The following is a 24,705-nucleotide window of genomic DNA, read 5'->3' as shown; positions in this document are numbered from 1 at the left end:
CAGGCCAGTCTTCCTCAGCAAAAAGAGGAAGATTGGCAGCAGATGTTAGCTCAGAGCTAATCTTCCTCAAAAAAGAAAAGAAAAGAAAAGAAAAGAAACAAACATTTCTCAAATATCCAATTTTATTTTATCATTGCTGCATTGTTGAACACAATCTGCAGTCAGGATCAGAATTCCCAGGCCAATAGATTTTAAAACTCTACCACAGGAGTAAACCATAAAAAGAAGTGAAATCTAATACTATATAGATTTCCATTTCTAAATACAATATATTACAGAAGGTTAAATATATCACCTCTGTGTACTTACAACTATAAAAAGATACATTAACTATACCAATTATAAATAATGTAGCATTTCATATAAAGTCATTATTGTACAATGAAAGAATAAGAACCTTCTAATGCATTACTATCAAGGTTAGTGTTTATAGTTACTTGAGATAAAATCCTGAAAATTCAGTGTATGAAGTCAAATCCTGATTTAACAAGTTACTCATAGTGTAAGTGATGTGTTAATTAATGGAGAGAAGGTGAATTGTGTATTGCATATTTCTGATAAGAATAACTCCATTTCATATATGACTTTCTTTATACATATGCTGTTTTCGACACAGACCTTCATTTTATTATTGCTCCCCACAATTTAATTCTCAAACATAAGCACCATTAGAAAAGGACTAGTTAGTAATAGTAAAAGTATCCGAATAACACAATTTAAGTTTGGTTTTGTCTGTTTTAAAGCTATATGGGAACGCTTGCAGTTTTCCAAGTTAAAATATGGAATTGCACATCATTTGGATTCACAAAGGAGAAAAGAAAAACTCACAACCTGTTAGTGCAGAACTAAGGCCACTTTAGTAGGAGACCCAGTTCCTCCATGGAGTCCGGGTGTTATTTGTTAATTAATCACTAATTAATATCAAAATAGGACTTGAAAAACCAGGGCTGTGTTATAACAGCAATCTTTCCAGTTGTGAATATTTTCCTAATATAGAATGGATAACCAAACTGGAGAAAAGAAAACTATATAGGCTTAGCATAAACCAAAATGCATGTGATAAAAATGCATAATTTGTAAAAGTGAATTACGGCTCTAATTTCTAAAATTCGAGACTCAATTATCCTAGGATTTGCTATGCTGCTGTAGTGTCAGAGCACTGGGTCCTTAGCAGTGATGGTGACACTAGGATGTTTTCTACCTAAGAAAGTGCCTTGGTTAAGGTAGACTGTGACATGGTTTTGGATAAGCTCTTTGAGCTGTTGACTCGGTCATATTCCAGAGGCAGTATTGATTTGAAACTGAGTCCTATGGTAAGGTCAAGATGCAGTCCTCAAAGACCCATGCCTGTCCATGGCCAAGGCCTCCAGTCCCCTTCTATGGCACAGGCACACGCTTCCCCAAAGCTCCCCACATCAGATCCTCGAAATCCTGGTTTTTTTTTTTTTTTTTTTTTTAACTTAGTGCTAATCCTTTCCCTCTGAATGGTAGGAGGGCTTGCCCTGTGGGCAGGGACCCTGAGGAGACCACAGGGGCAGGGCCCTGTTTGCAGAACATGCAGGGAGTTTTTTCCAAATTCTTACTGGAGTCAGAGTCAGCAAAGCATTTTTAAGCAAGTGCTGGACACTTCAAATACCACTTCCTGTTGCAAAGCCCTGAGCCTCTTTGCTGTCCCTGGGGCTTGGTGGCAAGGGGAGAACAGAAAAGACCCATTGCTCCATCCCCAAATCCACACACAACATCCTGGTCAATAAAACAGGAGTGTGAGAGGAAACACAGATTGTTCCAATCCAGTAGGTGTGAAGTCTCCACAAGAAAGCATCCCGGGAAGGTCAGAAATGCGCTTTTTTCTTCGGCAAGTTTGATCTGCCACATTCAGCTGTCGAACTTTGGAGGAAGGGGGCCGCCTCTCCTTCAGGGGTTCTTGTCATCGAGTTTGATGGTGACAGTTTTCACTTCGGTGTATTCGGTCAGAGCATATTCACCTCTGTGATCACAGAAAAGAGGAGAATTCAAAATGGGTGGTGCTGTGGGACCCGCATCCCAGTCTGGATGGGTTAGTGTTCTGTCGGGCAGTCTGGAGTTTACACAAAAGGTCACAGTGCAATGCCCCGATAGAATAGTGGCCAGGACTATAGCACCATTAGTAAGTTTGAGTAACTGGATATGTAACAAGTTTAAATATCAAGTTTTTTGTTTGTGAAGCTTTTGAAATCTTCAGAAGGACTAAGGGCTTGCCTTTAAAGAATAAAGGGAATTAAAAAGAAGAGGTGATTTCTCTGGGTGGGGGAGTAGAGAGCTAGAAGAGAGGGTGAGCAAAGAGGGTGCTGGGGAGCAGACATTACACTGGGTTTATAACGTTGGCAATTTGGAGCCACTTGAAGAGACAGAAGAGGCCGAGGCCCAAAGCTGTTGACTGGGGATGTGGCCAGAGGATCTACAAGGGGCAGGGACACAGAGGCCTTGGAGCTGGCCTTGGAGCACGTGAGGTGGCCTGGAGCAGGGAGGGGAGCAGACATTAGCAGAGACTGGTCACAAGGAGACCACAGTCTTGGAATTAGCATCTTAGGTATATGCCCTTTCTTTAGGTCCTGCAGAGCCCAGGGGACCCGTCTCAGGCCTCATAGGCCATCCTCAGGGCAGCTCCCCTTCCGAGAACTGAGAGGCAGCTTTGGATGGATTTAAATGCCTCAACAGCACGTGCTGTGCTGTCAAGCAAATCAAAATGTATACTTGTTTAGGAAAACAGGTGGAAGCAGAGGTGGCCACTGGAGGTTCTGTAGCTAGAAAGACTTGAGACAGAATCCCATCTCATCCCTTAGCCCAGTGCTTCTCAAAGTGTGGGCCCCAGACCAGCAGCAGCAGCCTCACCTCAGAATTTGCTCAAAATGCAGATTCTCGGGCCTCCCCAGATCTACTGTGGTAGGCAGAATAATGCCTCCTCTCACACACAAAAACCTGTGAATATGTTAGGTTATGTGGCAAAGGGAAATTAAGGTTGAGGTGGAATTAAAGTTGCTAATTAGCTGACCCTAAAAGAAGGAGGTTATTCTGGATAATCTGGGTGGGCCCAGTGTAATCACAAGGATCCTAAAAAGTGGAAGAGGGAGGCAGAAGAAGAGTCACAGGGAAATGAGACACACAAGTAGGTTCAGAGACACGCAACATTGCTGGCTGGGAAGATGGAGGAAGGGACCACCAGCCAAGGAATGTGAGAAGCCTCTAGAAACTGGAAAAGGCTAGGAGACATGTTCTTTCCTAGAGTCTCCAGGAAGGAACGCAGCCCTGCAGACGCCTTGCTTTTAGCTTGTGAGACCGTATCAGATTTTTATCCTACAGGACTGTAAGATAATAAATTTAGGCTGTTTAAGCCACTACCTTTGTGTTAATTTGTTGTAGCAGCAATAGAAAACTAATGTACCTACTGAATCTAGGGGCAGGGCCCAGAAATCTGTGTTTTAACAAGTAACAACCCAGGGGATTCTGATATAGCTTAAGTTGGAGAACCACTGGATTAGAGCGAGGTGGCTTCAGCAAGTTCTTTGCCTTCCCTGACTCTCAATTTCATCATCTGCAAAATGGGAATACCATTACCTCCTTGTAGTTATGATTAGAGATAATTCAGATAGAGCATCTACTGTGTGCTACGTAAAAAGTGAATGGTAAAGAGTAATATTATTATTTTATTATTAATATGTCATGGAGATTTCTTGGTAGTTTCTTAAAACAAATAGTTTAAGAACCCACCGTAACGAATGAATTATTTTGTAATCTTTTCTAAACATGACGCAGAATATAAAAGCCACACACAGAATGCTACATTCAACTTTTGTAGAGGAGAAACTCCATTCCAAAAAAGCCAAAGACAAATGACAAACTAGAAAAAAAATTACACTGACAACCCTATGTGAGAAACAGAGTGCTGTTTTCCTTAATATACAAAGAGCTCTTACAAATCCCCCCCCCAAAACCAAAAACAACCAAATGGAAAAATCAACAAAGGACATGAATAGGCAGCTTGCAGAAAAAGAAACATAGATTCCCAGTAAGTGTGAAAAAGGTGCTCAGCCCCCTCACAATTAAAGAAATGCAGGGGCTGGACCTGTGGCTGAGTGGTTAAGTTCGCGCGCTCCGCTGCAGATGGCCCAGTGTTTCACTGGTTCGAGTCTTGGGTGCGGACATGGCACTGCTCATCAAACCACGCTGAGGCGGCGTCCCACATGCCACAACTAGAAGGACCCACAACGAAGAATATACAACTATGTACCGGGGGGCTTTGGGGAGAAAAGGAAAAGTAAAATCTTTAAAAGAAATGCAAACCCAAAGAGTAGGGAGCTCATTTTTCATGTGGCACATTAGCCAATTTTAGGAACTTATTCTGAAAACAATGTCCCACGAGGGCACAAAGATTATGCACAAGGGAGAACATCAGCATCCTTTGTAAAAGCAAAACCCCTCGGAAATAACACGGAAGTCCAACAATCGGAAACGACCAACGAGAGGAAAGGCAGGATAGCCAAAGCCCATTCTTAAAAGCAAAAAATAGTTTGCTCTCATTTCACTTGAAAACCAGAAAGAACACACGTATTTATGTCCATCACATGCATAGAAAACGCACAATAACCTTTAAAAGTGAGCATATAGTATTGCATTGTAAAAATTCAAAGTAGATAATGAGTTATCAACTTAGTAAAGGAACAAAAAGCAAAACAAGTGATGAAATCATGTTGAGTTAGCGCATGGCCACTAAATCCAGTATTAAATCACCCCTGTAAGACTAAGTGCAGGAATCACTGCATTCTTTCTATTCCTGCATCACTGTCCTAGTTCAAATTCTTGCCGCCCTTATTCAACCCACTGGGGTGTCTCTGAACTGGCTTCTCATCCAGTCTCAACTGCCTTGGTGTGCAAGGCCATCCATGAGCCAGCCTTTCTCCCAGCAGAGCTCCAGAAGTCGGAGGGGAGAGGGACCGTGACGGCACTGTTCACTGCTGTAGGCTCAGAGCCCAGCATGTGTCCAGTGCATCAAAGGTGCCCCACAATATTTGCCAGGTGAATGAATGAGCAAACGAACAAACTGAAGGACCGCACGGTGGTGACCTCTAACAGGTGGGATTGAGGGTCAGGGGAGCGAGGCCTGGACTCTCCACATGTCTCTACAGTGTGGATATTTTTGTTATTGTATTACTTTTATTGCAAAGCAAAACAAAGAACTAAGAAAAGCACCCAGGAGGAAGAGAAATTGCAGGCTTCATCCTAAGACCTGCGCAGGAAGAGATCCTGGAGGCGCCTGTGGGTGGGCGGCGGACAGCCAGCGGAGCCCAGGCGGCTGGGGCCGGGGAAAACCATGGAATCCACCGCACAGTGCTCCAGCATGAAAAAGGGGAACTTGGTGCAACATGAAGACATTCATCAGAGACAACTGAAAACGGAAATTGGTTTTCAAGGCATTTTCCAGGCCCCTTGTGAATTATGCTACTTTATCAAAAGTCTTGGGAAAATATATGCCAAGAGTCAAAGAAACAGACATTCAAAAAAGTCCCAATTGTGGCTAGCTGGCAGGATGACACAGGGACCGTGTTCAGCGAATACGCACCCACCCTGTTCTGTGCTGGGTGGGGGGCTGCTAAGGAGCTGAAGCACTGTCAGGGGTGGGAAGGGAGATGGAGGTGACGTTGGTGAAGAAAGCAATAAGCAAATAGATGGTGTGAGTCAGTACACACTAGATGTCAGGTGAGCCCCACACATTCTTCCCGCAGCTTTGACATCCAAGGACATCCGCTTTGGGGACTGAAATTCTTGCTGGCGGAGGAGGCTGTGCCTAGCCTCTGGGAGTGGACTTTGTGGGGTTCTGGGTCCCCCAGCTGTCACGACCTGACTGGTTGAAGGCAGCAGGTCAGAGGAGACAAATGACCATGAGTCCCCTGGCTGGCTTCATCCGAGGGGGCTTACAGAGGTGACCCCTGCTGAACAAGGCCCTGTGGTGTGGCAGGTTGAAGGGCTCAATCCTAACTCTGTCGCTTACTGGCGGTGTGACCTGGGAAGGGCAGTGGAACCTCCCTGGCATCCCTGGGTCTCCCCCTCTGAAGACAGGGGTAGCTATAGTACCCACCTACAATGGACTGAATGCTTGCATCCCCTGAAATTCATACGTTGAAGCCCTAACCCCAATGTGAAGGGATTAGGAGGTGGGGCCTCTGGGAGGTGATTAGGTCAGGAGGGTGGGACCCTCATGAATGGGAATAATGCCCCTATAAAGGAGACCCCAGGGTGCTCCCTTGCCCCTTCCACATGTGAGCACACAAAGAGAACACGGCCATCTACGAACCAGGAACGGGGTCCTCGCCAGACACTCAGTCTGCCAGCACCTTGCTCTCGGACTTCCAGGCTCCAGAACCGTGAGAAATAGATGTTGTTGTTTAAGCCACTCAGTCTATGGTGTTCTGTTCCAGCAGCCTGAACGGACTAAGACCGTCTCATAGACTGTTATGAGGATGGCATGCATTAACACATGCAGAGCGCTCACACAGAACCTGGCCGAGTCTGTGCTCAGCTAATGCCAGTTTTCACCAGTGCTATTGCTGTTGGGGGGCCCTGGAGGGGACCTGGGTGACTCTAGCTCAGGCCTCATGTCCCTTGTGGGTAGGTGAGCGTGCAGACCTAATGAACAGAGGCTCACAGACTGCAATGCAAACAAGCCACTCAGGGGAGGAAGTGAGGTGTCTGCAAAGGGCCTCCATGGCCAAGAATTTACTGAGGTTCCATGCAGGGGAAGCCATAGGAATTAGGGGGAGACCAATGGACACACTCTACTCAGATATTCAGCTGGCTCTGGGGTACTTGCTATGAGTCAGGAATGGACTAGAAAGAAGGACTGAGATCGGGGAAGGAAGCCCAATTCCATAGAGACTGGGCAAGAGCATTTTCTCAGGGATGGAAGCCAGCCTTGTTCTTCCATAAGATCTTTATGAAGAATCTGGACAGGGAGCTGCCCAAAGGCCGTGCCAAGGCCCAAGCAGAGGAGAAGCATTTGGGTGTTCCCACTGGAAGATGAACAAACAAGTACGAGGTAATGCGGTTGTATATAAATAATACAAACTGTTTAAATAAAAGAAGAGCTTGGAGCCCTTCAAGATGTCCCAGGAATGGCCTTGTATGTTGTCACAGATAGTCCCTCTGGGAAGATTGATCCTACAAGCTGTTTGTCCACAAAGCCTAATAAAACCCCAAGTACCACCAAGAAGGATATGGGAGAGAAGGCAGCGTCCAGCTGGAAACCACAGCGTGTCCACCCCCAGAACACTCTGTCCAGCTCTGTGCCTGGGCCTTTCATCTTGGGCCAGACACAAGAAGGCCTGTCCATTAGTCTACGCCTGTGGAGCTCATCTTCCCAACAGGCAAAAAAGAAAGGAACCGTGAAGGAGTACGTGGTGGGTTTGAAGGAGCCATGGAGGCCCAGCAGGTGATGCTGCAGTATGCTTCCCAAAGAGGCATTGAGAAGGAGCCAGAGTCGCCTATGGTCTGTCCCAGGGGCCTCTGCTGAGCTCAGAAAGCAGGGGGCCAGAGCTGGAGCGTCCCCAGGGAGAAAGCCTATCTTCCTTGCTGAGAGCCAGGGTTTGTGTGAGTGATTGCATCCTCCGCCTGGCAAAAAAAGGTGCACTTTTCAGTTCTGCCCCTATCTTCATCCAGCAAGCCTATGTCAAGTATCTACTGAAAACGTCCCCACGTGTGATGGATGCTGGGGAGGACACATCAGCTGAGGCTGGAGGGTGATCCTGGGGCCCAAAGGAGCACAGCATGAGGATGACAGTGGGGAAGGGCAGAAGTGGGAAGGCAGGAGGAGGAGAGAGGAGGGGAGGGATACAGGCCAGCCCCAGAGGGAAAGGACCACCAGCTTCCCTTACATGACTGACAGACTGACACACAAGAGCCCAGGGGAAGGGTGAGTGGACCGGAGCACACGCCACCACCCTACAAATCTAGTGCATTTTTCATTCACCTCACTGGCAAGCGTGGAGTGACAGAAACACTTACAGTTCTCTGCCATTTCCAGACATTTTAAAGCCACCAAATGGAGCCTGCGCGTAGATGGCATTGTAGCAGTTGATCCTAGAGAAAGAATGAAAAATGGTCATGATTACCTGGAGAAGACCTAGCTGGATCTTGGCCCTTCTGGCTATTGGGGGCTTGATGCAGATTTTTGCCTAATGAATGAGCTTTTATCAAAGTTTTAATAATGAAAACTGTTCTTTCAACTTCTGCTTTCTCTTTCTTGCCACTAGAAACTAAAATTTTGAATATTTAAAGCTTTTCCTTGAGATAGGAAGGGAACGACAAGGGGAGAAGAAAGAAGAGGGAACTTATGGCATAGAAGAGTAAGAATTAGCTTTGAAATGAGACAGACCTGACGTGAAAGTTCTCCTGCTTCTTGGCTCTAGGATTCCATGCTTGTTACTCAACCTCTCTGAGCCCCAATTTATCTTCATCATCTAATATCATCTTTAAAATGAGGATAGTGTAACTTGCAGAATTACTGGTAAAGCAACAACTTCCATCCGTACTTGGCACAAGAGCATGCGCTGATTTTAGAATCAGAATCAAAAAGAGTGCCACAGGGGGTGAAGTCCGAGGGGCCGTCCAGCCTGGTGGTCAAGACCATGAGGCACCAGAGCTGGACGGCTGGCTCTCAGCTCCACTCTGCCATGCACTAGCTGTGTGACCGTGGGCAAGTCACTAGGTCTCTCTGCATCACAATGTCCTCATCTGTAAAATGGAGACACTAAGGGTACCCACCTCGGAAGGTGGTTATGAGGATGGAACAAAGCGCTTAGATGGTGCCTGGCACCCAGTATAGGACTAGAAGCTCACTGTTAAGAGCAGAGTAATGAAGCCAGCAACGCACGAGAGCCAAAACACACACGCTCTACTCACCAGACAGTCCCAGCCTCTAACGCGGAAGCCAGCTTGAGTGCTTTGTCAAGGTTTTTTGTGAACACAGCTGCTGTGAGTCCATATTCAAGGCTATTTGCTCTTTTTATCACTTCTTCAATACTTTTGAACTTCAATATTGGCTGCACCGGTCCAAAAATCTATGATTAATTGCAAGAATGGCAGTGAGCGGCATGTTCGAATGAAACGTGTATGCTCTGAGCGGGTGTTTCATGTTACGCCTTTTTCATAAACCCAAAGTGCTCACATGCATGAGAAACAATGATGAGAAAAGAAAGCACGCCCAAAGCCCTTTTTAGCTGTGTGATGGCTGAAATCTGAAGGGAAGGAGTCAAACGAAACAAAAATAAAAATAACCAAAAGTGTAGGTCAGGTTTAAGATCTCTCGCTCTCATCAGGGCTTCTGAGAAGCCCCAGCCCTTGAGCTTTGGATGGCCTCTGCATCCTGGGATGCACAGAAGACAAAACCCTGGAAGATTCTCTTGGAAAGTTGTCTCGAAGGGTGTTTACAGGCATAGCTGTGGGACGCACGCCCCAACGTCTTGGTGCTGCACTTTCCACCAATGAAGATGCTCCGGAATGTTTCCCTAATAACGCCCAGGGGAAGGAAGGAGATCATGGTCCTTGCAGTCTAGGACACAGCAAAGAAAAGGAAAGGAAAGAGCTAAAGGCTGAAAACTTAAAAGTAATTTTGAAGGGAGCCTGTAACCGATTCAAGGTTTAGCACGATTATAACCCAGCAGGACGAGGCCAGCTGCTGAAATACCTTCCCAGGTTCCCCGAGCTCTTGCCATAGAGAGGTTTAAAGAGCTGAGTCTCAGCCATGGAGGGACAGTTAATAACCCATAAAAGTCTCAAGGAGAAAGTCTATAAAATACCCACACAGGAAGCCCTCAGCAGTGATTCACTCTTTCATGAGTCCCAGAAGGCCACATCCCAGGGTCCAGCCACCCGGGACCCAGGCAGGAACCCCTTTCCATCTAGCTTAACAGTGGGATTGAAAGACAAAATTAGATTTACACTTTCATGGGGTCTCCTTAATTTCCACCACTTCCAAGGATGCCCACGATGGAACATTTCAAAGAGAATTCTAGCCATGATGTGTTCTTTGAATGAACACTTGTTTAAGTTTGGTCCGGGAGACTGAAGGCAGCTTTGAGCTCTGAATCCATGGCTTGATTCCTGGCAAAACCCACAGGTGGCAATAGCCTCCCACCCCCGGGCTAACCCAAGGACACGTTAGAAGATGGAAGAGGGATTCTTGCTCCCCAGAGACAATGAGTGAGGAGTGGACACATGGGTTAGGACAAACTCTGCTCCTGCAATACAGTCCTCAGGGTTCACCAGAGGCAGCAGGGCAAGATGGTTTCCCTAAGGGCCCCAGTGGAGAGGGAAAATGCAACAGGAGAAAGGAAAACATTCCTTTCGCAAAGATTTCTGGGATCCTGGGGCCCTAGAGAAGATTCCTATTTGAAAGGCCTACCCCTCGACCCCCAGCTTGGCCTGAGGTCCCATGCGACATAGCTTTTCCTGCAGCCCTCAGTACCTCCTCTCTGGCAATCCTCATGGTGTCAGTAACTTCTGAGAAGACAGTGGGTTTGATGAAGAGGCCCCTGTCTTCCATGGCTGAGCCCCCACATTCCAGCTTGGCTCCCTCTTCCTTCCCGCTGTCAATCAGATCGAGGATTTTGTTGAACTGCTTTTGGTCAATCTGCAAAACACAACGGGAAGTACAGTCCACTTTCCTTCTGGGCAGAGGCTGCCATCTTATACGTCCAATGGCCTTCAACGTGATCAGCTGTCTACCCCGAGATATTCTTGCCAAGTCATAATTCATGCAACAAATGTGCCTTGAATGCAGATGATCCTTGGATGCACAGATCTAGGCTCTTTGGAGCAGAGGAGAGCTGGGAAATCCCAGATATGGGATTTATTCATACATTTGACCTCCTCCATGCTGTTAAGCAAATCCGTGGGTGAAAACAAGATCTGAAGTAGTCACCTTCTTTGCTCTCCCAACACTGCATCCTGCCTAGGGTTGCCATAGTTAGCAAATAAACCTACAGGATGCCCAGTTAAATTTGAATTTCTGAAAAACAATAAGTGATTTTTTTAGTATGTCCCAAAGAATATTCGGGGTATACCTATGCTAAAAATGTATCTGTTGTTTATTTGAACTTCAAATCTAACTGGGCGCCACACATTTTATCTGGCAACCCAGCGCCATGCTCACAGAGCACCATAGATCAGGGTAACTGTTACTGGAATTCTCCGTCCATGGTACAAAGGAGAAGGAATGCTGACTACCTTCCTCAGCGCCCCCGAAAACAGAGTGGACTGAGGCACCGGGTTGGGTAGAGGGGCTGTTCCTAGGTTGGTGGGGAGCCCACTCATCAGAAAGGCTCCACCATCTGCCACCTTGTCTAGGCGTCTCCCAGGCCAAGAGTGCACACTGTACCACCAGCCTTACATTCAGTTTGTGGCCATGGTACCCAACCAGCTGTCAAAGAGCACCCCTTTCAGAGACTGCGCTCAAGCGGGGAAGTGCTCTCTCCATCCCCACTGGCCCTTCTTCCTGAATCCATGGGAGCCCTGTTCTTGACCGTGACCTGTTGCTAGTCCCCTCCTCTTCGACTGAGAGAGACAGAGGTTTGATAGGTTTGCTGTAGCTGAGATTTTTAAATAGAAAAACTACTTTCATCTAAACGACTTTAAGTAAAACAATAAGCAAACTCAATGGTGCATTTAGATGACTGTCTGTCCCTAAGGAGCAGGCTGGCTTTCTCAGTAGGGGTGGACACAATCCATGCATGTCACTTGACCAGTCATCTTGTGAAGTGTGGATCCAGTGTCAAAATATCAAGCTGGATCCAGACCTCACACCTTATACCAGGATAAATTCCAAACAGATCAAAGTCTTAACCATGAAAAATGAAAGCATAAAAGTTTTCAAATTCTCTCATGTGGGAGAACGCCTCCATGAACTTGGAGTGCTGATGGCCTTTCTATGACTCGAAATCCAGAAGCCAAAAAGAAAAGATTGAAAAATTTGAGTATGTTAAAAAAAAAAAAAGGCAGAAACATCAGAAGCAAAGTTAAAGGGCAAAACAACAAACTGGAAAAAGTTGACAAGTAATATTATAGAAATAGAGCCAATCCCTTTAGTATGTAAACAATTCTTAGAAGTGATAAGGAAAATGACCAGCAATACGAGAGAAAAATATGCAAAGCACAGGCACAGCTGATAGAAAAGGAAGTCAAGTGGCTTTTAAATACATGAAAAGAGGTTCTACCTCACTCATTGTAAGAGATACATCCATGTTAAAACCAAATGAGATAACATTTTTAACTATCAGATGGGCAAAAATCCGTATCCTGTTAGTGAGGCTGGAAAAACAGACAAGCTCATACAAGGTTGGTAGGAACTAAGTTGGTTCATCCTCTTGGAAGGTAATTTAGCAACACTTCTGGAAACCACCAGTGTGCTCCCACTCAGCAGTGCCACTTGGGGAATCTGTCCCTGTCCCAGGGATGTCCTTGCCTGTGTGCGAAACGACCTACTCTGCGGCATCCTACATGACTGCACACCCACAGGGTCATCAGAACATGATGCTTGAATTCTGGTGGATTCACACAGCACAATTCTATGCATGCGTGAAAAAACAATAAGGCAGGTTCCCGTGGACTGCTATGGAAAGCTCTTCAGGTTTCTTGTTAGGAGACAAAAACCAAGGTGCAAAACAGTATAGAAATCACAGTTATCTTTTGGGTAAAAACAGGGGAAATCAGAATACATACTCATATTTACTCGTATACACATAAAGAAATTCTGGAGAGATACACGAGAAACTAAGAACATGGGACACCCATGGAAGGCAGGGTAAGAACCAGACCTATGAATGGAAGGGGAGAAGGAAGGGAGCCTGTTCACTACAACCTTTACATGCGTTTGGGGTTTTGACCCATGTGTATGCTCTCCCACTTAAAAAAGGAATTCAAATCACCGCAATGGATCCAGTAATATCTCCAGGTTCTCTCAGCTTCCCTCTGAGTGAACCAAGTCTTGGGGTGAAAGTCCCAGGTGTTGCTCTCCTCCTCCTCGGAGGCCACAAGGGCTTTCGGGGTTCCATCTAATGACAGAGTGGCCACTGACCATGGAAGACAGGCTGCAGGCCCGTCTGTCCTGCAGGCAGCGCCGGGTCGCTGTGGAAACCCTACCTATCCAAACTCAGCTCTCCCTGGCGAGTCCATGTGAACACACTGTTTAAATCTAATCACCCATGAAAGGTCAGAGCAGGAAGAAGAACCTGCCGGAAGTGATGGACGTGGCAGGGCACAGCACCAGAGACAGAGAAATATGGCCCTTGAAAGACCAGCTGGAGGCTGTGCTTGGCTCTGCGGGGAGGACGCCGATCCAGCCTCCACCAGGTGGTCTGCAGTGTTGGTCATGTACCTGGTTGCTCAGTTGCCACATAAACCTGAATGCTTTTGGAGCATTCCGACGAGCGGCTGCCTGCAGTGGACGCGGATCTAGGTCAGCTAGCTGTTTTACAGGCATGAGACAGACAGGACTATTTGGACAGATGTAAGTCCTCTCAGAGTAAAACCTTATTACCGTAGATGAAAAAGCACTTTGGGGAAAAAAATCCAACAGCATCCTAAAATAATACGCTGAGCTTGGACAGCTTAAGTGAGCTTTCAAAAGGACTTGCAGCAGCAGCATCAAAAGCACTGATGAAATCAACACCCGTTCTGCTCGGATCTGCCCTCTTGGAAGAGATTTGTACATCTGGCTTCAGAAGTTAAGCCCAGAGCCTTGGAAAGACACTTAGGAATAATGATGGGGTAAAAGGGTTTCCTTAGTGTGGGATCAGCTCACATATTTTCCATGGATTCTGGATTAGCTTTAAAATCATGGTAGATTCGATAATGACTTGTGACTGTGTTTGTATTCAAATCTGAAATCCAACCAAGGCCACCAGACAACTTTCATGTCACTGGCCGCTGTTCTGGAGCTGAGGCCTGGCAGGATGGAGAGTGGCCACAGTGGAGACACTTCTCTCCACCAGGGTCACGTGGCATCAGAGCCACAGAGCATGTGGGCTGGTGCAAGGCCAGGGTGGGCAGTGTGGCCAGAAATGCACCTTTTCCATGTGGTCGCCCCCCCTTCTCAGGGAGACCCCACGGGATGGTCAAGCAAGACCCGACCAACACGGCTTGAAGTCATGCCCAGACATTCCTTGCCACCTAGATCAGGGAGCTCATCCTTTAACACTCCCCCTTTAAAAAATAAAAACTTATTAGGTGCCCTGAAATTTTCATCGATTACTCCCATTTTCCAGATGAGGAAACTGAGGTTTGGAAGGAGTAAACATGGGGTGTGGAGGCAGTGGGCTAGCAGCAAGCTCCCGGGATAGACGCAGGTGGGTGAGTCCTGACATGCGATGTGACACTCCACAGCCGGGGCAGGACTTCGGCTACAAGCAAAGTGGGTTTCTGTTGAGCTCCATTTCAATAATGCATGGGAGGGTCAGCCTGCCCTCTTTTAAATATTTATCATCTGCTGCACTGCATAATTAGTAAGAAAGTGATACAGGATGCACCCTTTTAAAGAGGTTGTTAAACCTCGTGGTTATGATCATTTTCATACTGGCGTTATGTTAGCTTTGAAAACCAGGCCTCAAGACATGCTCCTCCTGCCTCGAGACGCAGCCCCAGCCCCCGAGGGAGGGGATTCTTTAGTTTCTGACAGTTGTCTTGTCCTGTAACTGATGTGGGCCCGAGGGCCTCCCGGCTGAGACGGCCAGCTCCGGGTACTGCCTCCACCTGCACTCTGCTGCCTTTCAGTCAGGGTTACAGCTCCCCTTCTGCAGGGAGACCAGAAGGGAAGACAACCTCGGCCTGAGGCTCTCTCCTGGGACCCCGGGGCTCCGAGAAGGGATGGTCCTCTGGCTGGAGGTGCAGGCACATGGCCTTATGAACTAGAACGCCTTCCTGCTGCCAAGACCCTGAGCTCAGCATTATCTGCTGCAAAGAGCAAAGCCCCGGTGTGTCCACCCTGTTTTAATAACTCCCCCGAGACCTGATGGGACTGCACTGTTGAGCAGTGTCCAAACAAAAGCCTAAGTGGCAGGGCAAGGCAGCCTGCCTTCTGCTTGGAGAGGGACCCTGGAATCGCAGAGCACCGGGGCTGGACGGGGCTGAACCAGGCAGACCCCTGACATGAACCGCAGGTTCTGACACTTCAGTAGGTTACCTGGGGTCCCTGTTCCGTTCTGACGTCGAAGGGGTCTCCGACAGGCCGTTTCTTGGCATACTCCACGCTCCGCCTGACAAAGTCGGCGTAGACCTGCTCCTCTACGAACACCCTGGAGGCAGCTGTGCAGCACTGGCCTTGGTTGAAGAACACTCCCTGATGGGCGCACTCCACTGCCAAGTCCACTGGAGGGAGGGGGGCAGCGGGGGCAAGAGGAAGCGATTAAGTCGTTAGGGCGGACTGGCGACAGCTGCAGCTCTAATTGCCCACACCAGAAAACAGGCCCCAGAATGGCTGCGTTTCAGAAATTAATTTTGTTCTCAGCATTTTCCAAACAGAGAGGATGGGAAAAAGGATTTTCGAGTCCACTGAGTTTAGGGTTAAATTGGTCCCCTGACTGCAGGACTTCTCAGGACATTTACTATGACAGTGAGCACAGATTGTTGTGAAGTTCCCCATTTCACCTGCCCCTGGGTCCCTCCCCGGCCTTTCTGCAGACTAATGTTCTACAGAATAACCTTTGGTAAATATTGATGTCAGCCACTGGTGAGAACTTTTAAGGGAGCCAGAATTTTCCACCCTGAGCAAGAGAAAAGTCTTATTAAGTAACACACCACCATTTATGACTTATAAGGGTTAAAAAAAATGCACTGATTCTGCCTGATGAAGGCTGAATCTGAATTGTAGAGCTGACACTGAATTAAAACCAGTTACTAAAATGAACCAGAAGGTGCTTAGTAAGATTTTGGGGGACATGCTTAATGGATGTGTGCTAGTGGGATGCCATTTACATTCACAGAGGGGCTTCTAGCCCCACCATTGGCTGGGTTTTCAGCACCCTTCCTGCACCACCCCTCCATGCACCCCCACGCTAGCTTAAAAAGCACAGCTTTCCTTTGCACAGAGCAAAAGCAAGAGCCCTCTGGCCAGGGGCAGGTGACCCGCTGACATGCAGCACTGCTCTCTGGGCAGCTCCCAGGAGCACTGCCCTGGGCTTTGAGAACCACGCTGTTGCTATCCAGCAGGGTCTTCTGTGTAAGTTGCTGTGGCAGCAGGACAGCATCACAAGGTTCTTGCCACTCCCCGCACCCCCGACTCTCTCTGTGCCAGCTTAAAACTGCCCCTCCTCCAAAAGAACTAATTCACTTCCTGCACCCTGATGGGAGCTGGGGTGGCAGCTGCAGTGGTGGGAACGGTGGCGTGTCACTGTTGGTATCATGCCTGGGATGCCAGTTATGTCAGGATTTAATTTTTTGGACTGGCACTGCCCAGATGAGGAGTAGGAGATGGCTACATAGGGTGTGTATGACCTTGTCAAACCAACCCTCAAACAGGAGTCCTGGGGGTTAGTGGCAGTTTCCTAGTCACTAGGAAGAAAAGAGCATGAGCTGAGGTGCAGATGGGGCCCCCAGATATGGTGGCACAAGAATGAAAAACAGGAGTCCTTGCTCTTTGAGATTGGAGTTTGGAACTCCAAACGTGGGTTGCAGTGGGGCCACACCCACTGCTTCATGTGGCTCCAGAAACCATTAGTAAAACGAACGATGCTTCCACAAGGGAGCACCAACCCAGGCAAAAAACCAGCAGTCCAACTTCCTGCTCAGATTCCCTCTCCTTCCTTGGAGCCTGTTTCTTCACCTAGGCCTCTCTCCCACGGAAAGCTAGTGTCAAGGATATCAGTCATTTACACCTTAGCAAGAAATTGTGCCAGGGTCATTTTTTTCTCAGGAATATTTGCAATTCCAACCTTATCTGAGTGTAGAATGGAAGGCTTTGTTTGCTGTGAAAGGAATTTCTGGCACCAGTGGGCTGGTGGGGGAGGTTATTCTTTAAGGCACAGGTGCTTCAGGGTACTTAGGAAGTCACGCCTTTTGACAGCTGACCCTGTCAGCAGGTGAATGAATGCCCGCGTGGCCCTTTCTTCCCTCTTCTTGACACGGCAGCCAAGAATAGCATATATTTTAATACTGTGTCACAAACTGCCCCCAAGCTGCTGGGCAGAGTTGCTTTCCCAGGGAAGAGGTGGTGGAGGCAGAGACAGTACTCAGACCAGGGGGTTATTTTTAAGGGTCAGCTGCCACTGTCCTCCTCTGATATGTCAGGCCTGAGACAAAACGGGAAGAAACATCTCAAGTCTTTGGAGAGCCTGAGAGCACGACAGGGAACCCTGACTCGGGGATCGGATGCTCGATGCCTGTGAGCGGGGAGCACCTGTCCTGTCCCCCTGCTCCTGGCCCTCCCCCTGCACAGGGACTCTGGAGAAGAATCCGGCCTGCTCCTCATGGCCCCAGCTCTGTGGGGACCGGGAAGGTGAACTTAACCTTGAAGGGCAGGTCCTCCTCCGACGCAGCTTTCTATCAGCAAGAGAGCTCCATCCCCACCTGCCTGTTCTGGCAGGATGACCACGGTGGGAAAACGTCCCCATGTGTATGTGTGTGTGTGTGTGTGTGTGTGTCTTGAGTGAGTCGGAATCCAGGCAAGGAAGCGGGGAGAGATTTATGGACCCCCTAAAGCCCCAGCAAGGCCCAGAGGGGAGAGACTCACAGTCAGCGTCGGCACACACGATACAGGGGTTTTTCCCTCCCAGCTCCAGCGTCACCCTCTTCAGATTGCTCCGGGAGGCGGCTTCTTTAACCAGCTTTCCAACCTTCAGGATAAAAAGCAGACCAGATTAAACCTCGAACGTGGCTGGACGCGGCCCAAACGTCCTGGACATGCCGGGAGGCAGTGAGTGCTGTGTGGCCAGGCCCCCACCTCTCTGCCAGGCGCCCTGGGCCTTGATGCTGCTGCCTTACTTCCTGGCCTCTCTCAGCATCTTCTCAAAGCTCAGACCTTGACATGGCCAGAATCCTTGGTCTGAGCTCCACTTACAGAGGTGGAGCAGGAGCCTTTGGAAGGCCCAGTGACTTGTCACACAGCTGGCTAGTGACAGAGCCGGCTAGTCACCTGTCCTGGTGGCTGTCCCTCCCAGCAGCAGGCTGGTCCAGCTAGTCTGGTAAAGAGCTCAAGGGGACGAAGGGGCAGCTCTTCCACCTCTCAGCAATGGAGCAGGTGGTTCTCTGTGTCTCTTTGGTGTAACCTGAGGGAACCTCTGAGAAGGTGGGAAACAGGGAAGCTGACCCTCAGGATGAGAAGGAGACAATTCTCTGGAAACACTCTATGACTGAAGCTTCCCCGGGCATGGGGAGAGAATTGGTGTGCTCTGAAGTAACAGAAGGACCACTCACCAAACTGCTACTCAGCCGCCCCCATGGACCTCAAGGGTCTCTCCTATCACCCTGTGCACTGCTGGAGGGCAGGCTGGACCCAGCACACTGCAGTGACTTGCCTTGGGCCAGACGCCAGCAACTTAGAGCCTGGAAGACCTTCAGAGACCAATGCGCACAGACAGCTAGCAAGCAGGGCTGGCTTCTTCCAGCCTTGTTTCCCCAAAACTGAGGGGTGAGTGCATTTTAAAAATCAGCCAGCTCGTGAATGATGGACTGAATGAGGTGTGGAATAGATCCACCACGGCAATGACTGTCCCCAGGGAGATCAACAGAAGCAAAACCAGTCTGCCACAAGCTGGCGATTCCTGGGACGGGTAGAGGTGTGCTCCTACAGCTGGATGCAGCGGGGGTCCTAGGGCGAAAAGCACCCCTGTTACGGAGATGCCTGCCATCGAGCAACCCCTGCGGTCACAGAGGCAACTTTCTCATCCGTGAGGTCGGTTGCCGAGCGAGAGCACCACCCTGCTGGACCTCTTCCCCCCCTCCCCCCCACCGTCTCCTGGCCGCCAAGCCAGGCTTGGAGCTGCGGCTGCTCCGGTCAGTGTGCTGAGCGCCGCTGGCTGTTTTAACGCCATGCAGGGCCCCCACTGGGTCTCGCTATGCCTCTCTAACAGTGCTCACCCTGGCCAGCACAGGAGGGCGGCGGCAGTATTGTCCAGCAGGACGGGGCTTGGGCTCCTGCTGGACCAAACTAGAAGGAGATGGGGACACTTGTTGCATGGGAAGTGTTTATTCATTTCTTTTTTAAGGACAGAGGAAGTACCTTCTCATTAAAAATAATCCCACATACAGACGGGTGTGAATTGAAGGGGGACAGTTTTGGTCTCCCCTCGCCCCGTGCCCCAGGACGTGCCCCAGAGGTCGCCACGGTAAGAATCCTTCCAGACAGTTTCTATTTCTCTACACACGCACTTCTACTGATGGGCTCATATTGTGTCTGCCTTCCCACTGTTGACGTTTTTTGTGCTTCAACAATAGATGGCGGACAGCTTTCCTTATTGTAACGGCTGTCAAACACTGTACAGAACGGATACGCTCGACCACTGGAAAAGGCGTCCTGGAAGGCTTGTGAGAATATTTCTCTAAGTAGTTGCTTCGAGATGGAATTTATGAATCAAAAGTTTCCCACTTTCAAATCTATGGCCAGTGCCACAATCCTGCCCTCCCCCTCAGGCCCAGGGTGGGTCACAGGCTGTTTTCTCGGAGCCCCAATTATACCGGATTTCGGTTTTTACTGATCTGACAGACAAAAGAAGAGTCTGATTTTCATCTAACTTTGCATTTCCCTCATCACCAGTGAACCAGGCGAGGCCTACTGGGCATTCGGTCTTTCTCTTCTCTGAATTCCCATTTTCCACCATTCAGTTTGCCTTTTCTCATTGATTTTTAGGGGCCCTTCAAATATGAATTTTAACCTTTGGAGAGCTGCATAAATTATGACTATTTTTTCCCCCAGCTTATTATTTGCCTTTTAACCTTGTTTATGATGTTGTTTATCCTATGGGTGCTTTACATTTTTATTTTACCTTATCTATCAATCTTTTCTTCTAAGGCTTCTGAGTTCTACTAAATATTTACTTAGTTTGGAAATGGGACCAGTGACTTTTTTTTTAGCTGATTGGTATGTGCTAAAACGTGGTCAAATTTAGAAGGATCATAAATCATAGTTTAGCCTCTCAGAAGAAAAGCCCCCAGGTCTCAAATCATGCAGTGACTGAGCCCGTGAGGAAGTTACCTCTGTGGACCCAGTGAAGGCTATCTTGCTGATCTGAGGGTGAGAAGAAATTGCTGCTCCCGCTGTGGGCCCAAATCCTGGCACGATGTTCACCACGCCTGGAGGGAATCCAACCTGGGAGGAAATCGAGATGGCATTCAGAGGAGGAGGATGGGCCAGTGTCCACCCCAGACCCGAGTGTCTGAGAGTGCCATGGCTGTGTGCCATCCCAGAGCAGAGCAGCATCCTCTGGGAAGTCCTGGGAAGTCTGGGCCCAGTGTGCGCGCTGGGCCAGGGTGAGGTGTACACCCCTCCTTCCAGGCAGCACTTCCCATCCCCAAAGGGCCTCTGAGCAAAATGGTGGTAGAGCTCCCTAGCAGAGCACCATTCTGCGTGTGTGTGTGTTTGTGTCTGTCTGTCCGTGTGTGCATCTGTGTCTCTGTGAGTGTCTCTATGTGTGTGTGTGTTTGTGTGTGTATGTGTCTGATGTGTGTGCATCTGTGCATGTGTCTGTGTTTCTGTGTGCCTGTGTGTGTCTCTGTGTGCTATCTGTCTGTGTGTTGGGGGAGGCGGGACACCTCGGTCACAACCTTCAAGGCTCAGAGGCACCTGCAAAATATCCTTCCCCAACGTCAGCTTTCATTTTTCAAATCTACCCCATTAATGTTCTAAATGACAACACAGTATCCCTCCCTCAAAGTTGTTGTGTGTTGAACCCGGGCCACACCTGGAGCTGGCCCTTCCCAAAGGTAGGGGCTGCCGTTCCTTTCACATCCATGCCTTTGCACGCGTGAGGCATCTTTATCACCCAAGAAAGAACACCACAAAAGAACGAGGAGGGGATGCTGTTCCCCACATGCCCAGTGTCTTACTTAAAACACATTATTTTAGGCAGGCAAGATATTAGGGCCTGGTGCTCGAGTCTTTAGTTTTTCTAGATGCTGTGTTTTAAGAATTATGATTTTGCAATCTGTAAGCCTTGTTAATATGACATAATTATGTCCTACATCACAGGTCAAAGGAAAGTGGAAGACGGATCATTTACTGGCTGCTGCGACCTTGCATCTAGGCAGCAGAGGTCGTGCTTCTGGTCACATTAGCCCAGCTGAGAAGAGAAGCGAGTGGGTCATTCTCCCATCCCCCTTTCCTTTCTGTTTCTTTTTAAAACTCCTTGTGACACACAAGCTGGGGACAACATGGCTGAAACATGTTGCCAGGTGTGTCTGAAGCAGGTGTCCCTTTGTGCCGCTTGTTTCCCTGAGCTGTGGCTGCCTGGGGGATGGTCTCCAGAGCAGAGCACTGGTGAGGGGGCTCCGGGTGAGGGAGCCCGGCTCCACGGCAGCCCCTCAGTGGGAGCTGGCAAGACCCCCCTCCCAGAGAAAAACAGACTGCTTCACACACCACAAACGTGAGGCCCGAAGAACCTCCCGGATCTCTGGCTCCTTCCCAAGTGAATCTCCTGCAAATTCTCTAGACAAAACATTTGGTCCTAAACCATAGGTTTGAGCCCATAATAAGAGTTAAGTATTCTCATTAGGCTCAGTGGGAGGAAAGGAGTTTCTTCTAGCTCAGTGACCACAAGCAGGAGAAAGAAAGCACAGCTGCCAAGTGAAACGCAGGAGTCATCCCCTCCCACCGGTGTGAGCAGGCTGGCCCTGTCACGCACGTACAGCTCCGCGGGGCAGCTGTATCTTGTGGTGGTGGCCTGGTTCCTAGGAGCAGCAATGTTATCAAGAACACACAATATTTTCCTTTCGGAGGTCTTACCTCTTTGATCAGAGAGCCCAGATAAAGGGCAGTGAGGGGAGTCTGTTCGGCCGGCTTCACAACCACAGTGTTCCCACAGCAGAGAGCGGGCGCCAGCTTCCACACCAGCATCAGCAGAGGGAAGTTCCACTGCAGCAGAACATAGAGGAGTTCGGAGGGCCCAAATCAACCCCACTACCCTGCCCGGGAGGCCCAACGATGCCTCTACGGAGGACACTTGCTTTTCATGGTCTAGATTTGGGGTATAAAGGGTAGCATAGGAATGTACAATAATGAGAGCTGCATTCCTGCTGGGAGCTTCCTAAACCGCATTCTGGAAGATGCTACTAGGTAGTCTTTGAAAGAGGATTCTGCAGTACGTGCACTACCTTCTCCTCTTGGAGGTTTATAATTTCATCAGCTTGTTAAAGGCTCTGAAAAGTCCTGCAGAAACAAGGCCTGCCTTTCCTAAACTCAGACGCCACAGGATCTTTTTCTCTTCTTATGGAACATATATGCATCGCCCCCACCCCGATTTGGTGTTCGGTGAAATTCATTTTGGGAAATGCTTTTCTTGTCGTCTTTCATCTACAGAGGCAAGGATACCGAAAACGTTGTGACAACAAGCCTAACAGGAGCTAACGTCCACTGAGCATTCACCACGTGCTGGGCGCTGTTCCAAGGACCTCACAAAAACTTAACTCATTTGATCCCTGCAAACCCATACGAGGTATTATCGCTCCCATTTACAGATGAGGGAACTGAGACACAGAGGTCACCTGCCCAAGGTCACGAAACAGCAGGCAAAGACCAGGATTCACGGCCAGGCTTGTGTCTTCTGCTATACTGATGCTCAAAGTGTCATCTTCGATGAGATGAGATGAAACCAAGCATCTCCAAGAGAGCAGTTAGTTTGAATCTAGCCATCCCACAACCTCCCCCCTAAAAGAAGAGTCTGTTTGGCTCCCTCTGCTCCAAGGATGTGGACAGAGGAGCTCATGTGCATGCCCATCCCCGCGAGGCTGACCGAAGGTGGCCACCTCCTGGGACAGCCACTGGAGTTTCCCCCACCCCTACTCCATCTGGAATTCCTACCATAGACAACAAACATGAGATGCTCGTTCCCAAGGACCTGTGTGCTCTGATAAATGACAGTAGGCATTGCTTCTGGGCTCCCCACCAGCGGCCAGGGTCCCCTCCTCTTCCTGGATTCTGCTCTTTAGCACACAAATACCATCATCTCTCTATCCTGCAAACAAATACGCACCTTCCCTCAGCCTCCGCCTCTTCTAGCAGCTCCTTCTCTCTCAGCACAACTTCTTGGAAGAGTGGTACCCATGTGCCCGGCTCCCCTTCCGGAAGCCCCAGCAATTTGGCTTACACGGCACCTGAGACCCCCTGACACTGCTCTCGGTGAGCAAACCCAACAGCTGTGTTTCTGTTTTTAATTTCTGGGTAGGATACAACCCCATTGACCACAGTCTCTTTCTGGAAATGTATTCCATCCCTGAGATGCTCCTGACCCTAGCTGCTCAGACTTCTCAGTGGGGTCCCCTGGTGGTCTGTGGAATTTGGCCCCTGGCCCTCTTCTTTGCTCACTCTACACCCCCTCTTTGGGTGACTCCCCTCCAACTGCCTCACCCAGCTTGATGGGCAGAAGCCCCTCTGGGCTGACCATTGCCCATGGGTAGCTCCAGCCTCGGCCTCTCTCTTGAGCCCCAGACCCAAAAATGCAAATGTCTAATGGGACCCTCTGCCTGGCTGTTTCCACTGGCCCCTCAACCTCACCTGCCTGGAATTACCATCATTCTTCATTTCCCTCCACCTCCACCTCTACTTCTCCCCCAGTCTCCCCATCTCACCGATCGGTAATACCATCCACCCAGTTCCAGTCAGGACTCACCCCAGTGCCTGATTAACCACCAGAGTCTATCAACTCTACCTCCTCAGAAGCTTTCAAATCCACATCTCTGTGTGTTCCTCAAAGGGGTCCTGTCTTATCATTTCTCCCGCCATGAATTCCTCCTTCTACCTGCCCTGCAAGTTCCTCAGGGACAAAGGCCAGGCCCCTTCCCTTCATGTCTCAGTACCATGCCTGGCACGTAGTGCTTCTCAAAACTCTTTGCTGAAGGGACAACATCTTCCTTGCCTCCACGGAGCACTTTTCCAATCCTCTCTCCATGCTCCTACCTGTCTTCCCAGCTCCCTGCCCAGCTGTTGCAGGGGCCCGGAGTCTTCTCCAGCAGATAGGCAGCATCCTAGCACCTGCAAGGCTCCCCGCTTCCCAGTGCATAAAGTCTGGGCCCTTGGTGGCCAAGGTCCACTGGAAGCCGGGCCCACAGCACCTGACGCGTGTGCTCATCCTCTTCCTCACTCTTTCCCCCGCCGCCTGAGCTTGGCTCCACCGGCTGGCCTACTGCCTTCCAAGTCACCCAGGCACTTCCACACCTCGGCTCAGGCCATTCCTACTGCTTAGAAAACACTTCTTCCCGTTGGACGATTCTTTACTTCAAGGTCCAGCTAAGAGACCACTGCCTGAGGGTTGCTGGCCACCCCTGACCCCTCTGTTTGGAAACCGTGGTGCCTTTTGCTGTACTCCTGGCCCCTTGAGAACAGGGATGGGGTCCAATCCATCTTGATAATCCCCAAGTACTGAGCTCCATGCCACACACATAGCAAATGCTCAATTAATGCTGGTGTGATCAAATCAAAACACCCTAGAAATTGGTTCCAAAGGCCACAGGGGAGTGGGGGGGCTCCATATAGATCTA

At 49.0% G+C, this 24,705-nt stretch overlaps 1 protein-coding gene across 2 annotated transcripts in view; it reads right to left on the bottom strand.

Moving 5' to 3' along the window:
• Window positions 1-579: 579 nt before the first annotated feature.
• The window catches only part of ALDH1A3 (aldehyde dehydrogenase 1 family member A3), a 36,950-nt gene continuing 12,824 nt past the window's right edge, over window positions 580-24,705 (bottom strand). For both annotated transcript variants that reach the window (XM_014854208.3, XM_044762923.2), the window contains 8 exons: window positions 21,956-22,084; window positions 20,210-20,323; window positions 17,750-17,852; window positions 15,206-15,390; window positions 10,496-10,660; window positions 8,932-9,089; window positions 8,035-8,109; window positions 580-1,987 (listed from right to left, as the gene is read on the bottom strand). In XM_014854208.3, coding sequence (XP_014709694.1) covers window positions 1,915-1,987; window positions 8,035-8,109; window positions 8,932-9,089; window positions 10,496-10,660; window positions 15,206-15,390; window positions 17,750-17,852; window positions 20,210-20,323; window positions 21,956-22,084 — 1,002 coding nt within the window. In that variant the 3' untranslated portion in view covers window positions 580-1,914. The remainder of the gene's footprint in view (window positions 1,988-8,034; window positions 8,110-8,931; window positions 9,090-10,495; window positions 10,661-15,205; window positions 15,391-17,749; window positions 17,853-20,209; window positions 20,324-21,955; window positions 22,085-24,705) is intronic.

Source organism: Equus asinus, chromosome 2 (genome assembly GCF_041296235.1).
Source record: "Equus asinus isolate D_3611 breed Donkey chromosome 2, EquAss-T2T_v2, whole genome shotgun sequence".
In the NCBI taxonomy this organism is placed as follows: domain Eukaryota; kingdom Metazoa; phylum Chordata; class Mammalia; order Perissodactyla; family Equidae; genus Equus; species Equus asinus.
The sequence above is the reverse complement of the archived record's forward strand: the minus strand, read 5'-3'. Positions and strand labels throughout refer to the sequence as shown.